Consider the following 7763-nt stretch of genomic DNA (forward strand, 5'->3'; position numbering starts at 1 on the left):
TCTGCCTAGGTCAGGTCCACACCAGTGCATCCACTTATACACTTGCTCTCACACATACACCACCAGCTGCAGGAGGAACATTGACCCTGGGAGCTCAGAGAGCGGGGGAGCCATGGCCAAGGAAAGAGATGTGACCCCTCTAAGAAGAGACCCTTCCGTCTCCTGGAAGAAGGACCCCCTCTCCCCTCCCCCACCCTCTCCCCTGAACCAAGCCGAGTGGGTCATAGGTGCGGAGTGGCCAACTGGGTGGGGAGAGTCTTGTCAGACTGAGAAAGGGCTTTCTCTGGCTCTCGTTGGGACAGGAGGGTTTGGGAGCATGGGCAGAGAAGCAAAAAGGACCCATAAATACAGTGAATCTATTTTGGGTGGGGGAGCTCCCTGGATGTGGGGAGGACAGAGGGTGGTGGGCGGTTGGGAGGTGGATATGGTGAGAGAAGGTTGGGGTGAGGGGACGCTTGTGGGGAGAGGTCCCCTGCAGAAATGAGGAGTGGTCTATGGCCATCTCTTTCTGAGGTCAAACGTCACCTCTGTTGTCCCCTCTGGAGAATGGAGTTACAGGATCTGATCAGGAGACCTGGGCCCCTAACGCAGCTGCCCAACTGCTGTGGGGTCCCTGGAAGGAGCTGGAGGAGGGGGCGGGGAAGACCATGGATTCCTCCTCTGGGCCTCAGTTTCCCAACAGCACAATAGGGAGGGAACAGAAAGCCCAAGGGCCATTGGTCATTAAGAAATAGCGGGCAGGGGGTGCTCGGCCCATCAGGATGCACACGCTGACTCCCCTCTTCCTCCTGCAGTATCGAAGCATCTTGGAGAGTTACCTCACAGACTCCATCAAGCTTTCACCAGAAGACCAGTCCAGGAGTCGATGCTGCTGACCTTCCGGACTCCTGCTCTGTAGGCCTAAAGACAGAGCATGCCTGGGGCCTGGTCATCCCTGGTCATCCCGGCCCCACCAGCCCCACCGCCTGCCCTGGCTCCACCCAGCACTCTAGGCTCTGCGGCCAGAGCCCTGAACCCCCTCGCATCTGCACTGGGTTCAGACCTGGAGGGCAACCCTGCCACAGGCTGAGTTTAGTGACGACAGGGAGTCTGCATGAAACCCAGAATGTCACAGCCAAGTCCTGGAAGAGACACAATTCTCTTGCTGTCTCCAGCTTTTCCTGCTACCTGCCCTCCCCAGACACACTCCTGCTCCAGGAGGCACATCTCTGCAGACAAGCTGCTGTCTCTGGAGTCCTGTCATATTCTCCTGTGGCCTGGCCTTCCTCACCCCATCCACCGCATCCCCGCAAAGCCCCAGCACAGCTTTGGACAAGGGTGCCGCTCAGGCTCCCTCTGTAACTGGGACCAGGGAGTGAGGGTCTACCTCCACCCATCAGCAGCTGTTCAGGCCCCGGACACCCCCGTCTGCCCCCTCCAGAGTGCAAGACAGAGGGAGCCCAGGAAAACCCACCAGGAACTGGCACATTTCTCCCTGCTGGGGCTCAGGCTACCCCCAGAAATCTCTCTGAGCCTCAGCTTGTTCGTCTGTCCAATGGGGTGGCGTGTGCCCTGTCCACATCAAAGTGCGGTTTTCAGGACCAGAAGCTCTATTTAAATCTCAGTTGCTCTTGTTGAGATACATTTACTATTCTTTCAACAAGTAGTTTTGAGTATCTACTATGTACGATGCCTTGAGGTCCAGTGACAAATGTTACAAAGCCCTTGTTCTCCGGGACCGGACACTCTGATGAGGGAGACAGGCAACAGACACAGAATGTACGCAGATATTTGCAAAGAGCCAGTACGTGCTTGAACAAAGTGAAACAAGGTAATGGGACAGAGAGGGACGGGGGTGGGTTTGGGTGCTAGTTCAGACAAAGTCATCAAGGAGGGCTTCCCTGGGGAGGTGACATTGGCCCGAAGGCTAAAGAATGAGAAAGATGCTGCCACCTGAACTCTGGACAAAGAGCATTCTGAGGAGATGGAGCAGCAGGGGCCAAGGCCCCAGGGCGAGGACCAGCTTGCTTTGTTACAGAAACAGTGAAAAGACATTAATTTAAAAGCTGCTGTGTCAGAGACAGGCAAAGGGGACCCCGCCCCCTGGATGACTCCCTGAGTTTCTGCCAACTGGCCACCAGAGGGCAGCAGTGCTCCTTTCCCTCCAGGCCCGGCAGGCAGCACAAGTTCCTTGGGCACTTGAAGAACAGCGTTTTCCTGTGCTGATGCTCAAAGCTGGCTCTCTGTCTCCGGGTATTTTCAGCCCTTCGAGATTTGTGGGGCAGGAGAATCCCAATTTCTTAAGCCTGGTGAGAGATGGGCAAAAAGTGCAACATCAATGACTCAGGCCAGAAATCTACGTCAGTGACAAATACTGAGAGGGGCTGGGAGAATTCATGGTTCTCTGTCGCTGCAGACTCTAAGGTCATAAGCTACTTTTTCTTCTGGTGACAGGCAGCGTAGACAGGGCCCATTCTGAAGGGAGTGGGCAAGGTGGCCCCACAAGGTCTCCCATGGCCACATCCATGCCCACCACAGACATCTTCTGTCTACACAGACATATCCTTCCCTGAGCTCCAAGCAGAGCTGGGGATGTTAGCCTATCACTTCCAAGTGTCATCCGACTCTGAAGATGTGCATAGAGGTAGGGGGGTGGCAGGTGGGGAGGTCAGCAAGAGAATTTAGAGAACGCCTTCTCTCCACACAGCTGTGAAATAAGAACTGCTCGTCCTGCGCAGCGGCATGGGCCTAGCATGGGAGCAGGTGGCCCGGAGCACACCTCTGTTTCTGTGTCCTTTGTGGGGGTGGCACTCTGCACATCACACAGGCCCTCCTGGGACTCAGTCGGGCTGTGGATTGGACATGCGGTGTTTATACAGCAGCTCAAGAACCACAATTGACATAGGGACCGTTCCAAATGTGTGCAACAAATAATAAATGTGTCTGTCTTTGTTTTAATCCTTTGTGGTATTTGGTTGTTGAATTTTTGAAAAATGTCACCATGGTTCAAAATTTAGAAGATACCAAAGAGAATACAAAGATAACAAAAAGTAAAATGGAAAAAAAAAGGAAGCTTTTTATTTGCACCGTGTTTCATAACTGTATAATAGTCTTTAGTGTTATGACTGTTTTCTTAATCATTTGCTTCAGAGTGGACATTCGGACTGTGATAATAAAAATCTTGTGCATGAATTTAAAAGAAAAAAGTAGAACAGACCCAGCCTAGAACTCGCAGGGCCCAGTGCAGAAGGAAGATGCCCCACCCTTTTTCCAGAATCAGTGAGTTCAAAGATGGTGACAGTGGATCATCAAACCGAGCACAGGGTCCTTCTGAGCACAGGTGGCAGACACCCGGGAAGCCTGAATAAGCACTGTGTTTTCAGTGCCCTCCGAAATGACAGCGCCCTGGCCAGGCTCACGCAGGCTGCGGACACACTGCAGCTGGGAGATTAAGTTTCTGGAGAGTCAACCTCAGGCCTCGACCACACATTTTGAATCTCCCCAGAGTCAGGAGCCAGGACCAAACATCCTACGTGGGGGTGGAGGGGGGGGCTGAGGGCCCACAGAATCCCTCCTATCATGACTAGGGGACAGGCTAGTGACCAATCACCAGCGCAGAGGGAGATGAGCCAAAACACTGGGGCCACTCCTCACCCCCACCCCTGAGTCAGAGACTGGCCCTGGGTACCACCCAGTAGGGGCAGGTATTGGCAGAGAGGCAGCATGTGGGGCTGTGACTCCGAGCCAAGTGGAGCCCACTGGAGCCAGATAGGGGCGGGAGGCACTTCCTGCAGCATCATTGCAGAGCAGAGGATCGGATTAAGAAGGCTGCTCTGACCAGGCCACCCCTCCACCCACTGCAGCCCTGCTCCGAGGGGCAACTCCAGGCAGCTAGTGAACTAAAAAAAGAGGCTGCAGTCCAGGGCTCTGGAGAGCACATGCCCCTGGGCTTGAGAAAAAACAACCAAATCTTATCACCAGATAAACCAGGCTGAGCCCCACTGAGTACCACACTGCCCAGGGGGACCTTGAGAAATGCTGTCTGGTTCTGCGTTGTCTCCTACTCAGCAAAGGCACCCACTGCCTCGTCCACCAGCCTTGGGCACCTCCAAGCAGAGTCAGGTACGTGGCAGGCCCCCACAATGTGGTCTTGTTCCCAGGAGCACACAGTCAGTGGCAGCCACAGAACTGCCACGCTGGCAGCGACACCCAAAACTAACAGCCACGCACGGCAGACCCAGCTGGGACAGCAGGCCAGCGTGAGGCCAGCCCTGTGGCGTGCGCGCCTTAGGCTCCCTCGAGGGTGTGCTGGGGCAGGGGACAGGCTAGGCGGGAAGTGTAGGTCTAGTAGAGGGCAATGGCCAGTACCAGACTGTGTGTGTGAGTGTGTGTGTGTGTGTGTGTGTGTGTGTGTGTGTGTGTGTGTGTGTGGCGGGGAGGGGAGCAAGGGCTTGGAAGATCGGACAGATTTCCTTTGTTGAAGAACAGGAAAATTATAAATAAGCTCTATGAGCTTGGAAGGGAGCAAAAACAAAACAAAACAAAAACAAAAACAAAAACTCCCAGGTAAGAGGGTGTTGGCCGTGGGAGGCAGTAATACCGCCAAGAGCCTTCCTTGTATCAGTAAATTCCCGGAACCGCCCACAGAGGAGGGGCAGTAGCCTCGGTTTTCAGATAAGGGAACTGAGGCTTCCTCTCCCTCCCCCTCACATCCCACCAAGTCCCGTCAACACCACCTCGTCACTGTCTCCCTTAACTCGCTTCTCCCTTCATCTTCTGCTCCGAAGGGTCCAGCCAATCACATGCCTTGCCTGGACCACACTGCCTTCCCTTCTTGTCCCTTTCCCTAGCTGCTCCAAATGGCAACCATCACAGTGACATTCACAGGGACAAGTTCTTCATGTGATCTGCAAGGCCCTCCACCGCCAGCGACCGCCTGCTCGTCAGGGCTCAGCTCTGGCCACAACTTCTCTTGATGCTGCAAATAGAGGACCTGCTCTCAGTCCCCAGGGATGCCTCTCGCTTCCCTGCCCTGCCTGGCAGGCGGACCTGTGTTGGAAACACTGGCCCCTCTCTGGTGCTTCACTGGGCTAACTCCTCCTCAGCTATTAGTGATCAGCTAAAGCATCATTTTCCTCCAGTGAGGCTTCCCTCATCCCAAGACCAGGTTAGGGGCCCCAGCATGTGCCCCACAGCCCCCACGATCACAGGGCCAGAACATCAGCTCCGCTGGGATGGGAGTGCCATGGGGCTGGGGTTTCCATCTGTGTTTTCATCCGTTTTTCACCATCACCTCCCTTGTGCCCAGAGCAGTGCGTGACAAGTGGTTGAGACTCAAGAAATATTTTTGGAAGGAACAGCTTCTGCAATATTGTATCATAATTATTTGCTGTCAGCCCTAAAACTGTAGTCTTCCTGAAGGCTGGGCCTGTTTTAACGCCAGCCCTCAGCATAGAGGATCGGTGCTTGTAGATGATGAATAACTATTGTAGAATACAATAGAATAAAATTCTTAAAAATAAAATAAAATAATTTTTTTAAAAAGAACAATGAAACGTCCGGTGTAATAACGCATTGTAAAAAAGCAATGGCAGAACCATGGGTAGCCCATGCCCTCTTCTACAACAGGAGGCTTAACTAAGATTTTATATCATTTTTGCTTGTATATAAAGAAAGTTCTAGAAGGATAGATAAGAAATGGACAAAAGTGGTTACCTTTCAGGGGGGACTGGGCAAGCAGGAGTCAGGAGTGGGAGCAAGAGTTTTCCTTGTATCATTTTACACTGCAAATTTTGAACGCTTGTAAGACATTATGTAACCAATCATTTGCAAAAATGAAAACAAGTATTGGCAGAAGAAAGAACAAGCAGAGAGAGAAACAAAACTCCAACCAGGACTTGGCTGCCTCCAGTCAGTCACACCCTATGGCCTTGAATCCAAGGCTGACAAACTTGGATTCTGCCGCCAGAGAAGGGCACATGCCTAAGAAATCCCCCAAGCCCACGTGCTCTGGCCAAGATGCCAAGTCCCCTGGGATGTGGTGAGATCACCTCAAGTTCTCTTGGTTCTCCTGTGTCCTATAGGAGGAAGCTGTCTCCTGGAGTGTTAGCTAATAACTGGGCGAATGTTTCCAACCTAAGAAGCTCAGCTCTGGAGATAAACTATCAAGTCTGTGCAGGGCTCTGTGAATTACCATATAAATGACTATACTTAGGGGTAGAAATTTCCCAATGTTAAATCTCAGGGCTTACCAGCTTGTCGGCACCCAAGAGTCCCCTTCCCTAAGCCTACATTGACCCCTGAAAACATGCTGCTCTACCTTATGGACACCACAGTAAACTGGAAGAACTATTTTTTGGCTATACTGAGTAAAAGGCACTGCATACAGACCCTCCACCCCTGCAATTGCACCCCTGCATATACACAGCCCTTGCTGGTGCACCAGAGGACATGATCAAGAATTTTCTCCCACAACCAACATAATACTAAAGGATGAAAAGCTGAATGCCTTCCCACTAAATTCTGGAACAAGGCGAGGATGCCCATTCTCACCACTTCTATTCAACATAGTACTGGAAGTCCTAACCACAGCAATCAGACAAGAAAAAGAAATAAAGGATATCCTAACTGGAAGGGAAGAGGTAAAACTGTCATTATACGCAGATGCCATGATACTCTATGCAGAAAATCCTAAAGGCTCCACATAAAAACTACTAGAACCGATGAATGGATTCAGCAAAGTAGCAGGATACACGATTAATATGCAGAAATTGTCAAGGACAAGGCAGGCTGGTGTCACGGGTGGTGAAAGAATTTACCAGAGACAAAGAAAAGTGGAAGGAGAAGTTTGCTAGGGGCGCGCTGCCACAGACAGCAGTGGGCCACACAGACAAGGGGTGCCTGTGTGAGCCCCAAGGGCCGGTCGTTGGGGTGTTTTATAAGATAGGATCACAAGGTGGCTGATCGGCTTGTGCACAAGTCTCTGACTGGTTGTAGGTGAGGCCAGAAGTTGAGGGTCCGTGAAGGGCTGTGGGGTTTATCACTCCAATAAAGTGTGCTGCAACAAGCCAGCCTGCGCCACTGTGAGATGAGGCGTTACCTCGGGCTGTTTGTTAGGGCAAACATGCCCAATGAAGAATGCACTTTATCTGCTCAGGAACTGCAGACAGACATCTGGAAGCCCAGGAATAGGGGTCATTGGACTTAGAGGGGTGCCTGTTGGCCCCACATGCCCCCCACTCCCAGACAGATTGGCAGTGGCAAATCTTTGGAATAGGGGTGAATTTCTCTTCTTCCGTATCTACCTCTTGCCGAATGAGGGCGTCGCGCTGGCCCTGCCTATCACGCCAGTCTGTTCGGGGTTACGGGGCCCTGGCATCCCTGCAGCCTTAAAGGTGGGAGCGGAAGGAGACCCCAGGGACATCCAAGGGCTGCATCACCAGGATGTTGGCTTGGTTCATGGCGGCAATCTTGGTAGGAAGGGTGTGTTTTTCCCTAAATTCTTGGACCTCAAAGAGAGATAACCGTTTTTGTAAGAGAGGAATACAAAACAGAACTAAGCATATACCAAGATAAATGGATAAACCCAGCAGATGTCTGAAAAGAAAGACCTTATCTCTTCAGGGATCCAGGAAAAGGCATGGGAGAACCAGTCTTTGCTTTGCTGTAAGCGCTGACGTGTCTGACTCATCCAGGGTTCAGCACAGCACTCAGCACGTGGAACTGCCGATGTTCCCCCTTGAGAGGCTGTAAGGATGTCAAGAGCCATGTGGTTTTGTAAGACA

General features: G+C 52.0%; 1 protein-coding gene across 1 annotated transcript in view; it reads left to right on the forward strand.

Annotated features, from left to right (window-relative positions):
• Positions 1-2937, forward strand: part of RAB7B (RAB7B, member RAS oncogene family) — a 24164-nt gene extending 21227 nt beyond the window's left edge. The window contains exon 6 of the mRNA XM_006215472.4: positions 795-2937. Coding sequence (XP_006215534.1) covers positions 795-875 — 81 coding nt within the window. The 3' untranslated portion in view covers positions 876-2937. The remainder of the gene's footprint in view (positions 1-794) is intronic.
• Positions 2938-7763: the final 4826 nt, after the last annotated feature.

This window comes from Vicugna pacos, chromosome 23 (assembly GCF_048564905.1).
Source record: "Vicugna pacos chromosome 23, VicPac4, whole genome shotgun sequence".
NCBI lineage: Eukaryota > Metazoa > Chordata > Mammalia > Artiodactyla > Camelidae > Vicugna > Vicugna pacos.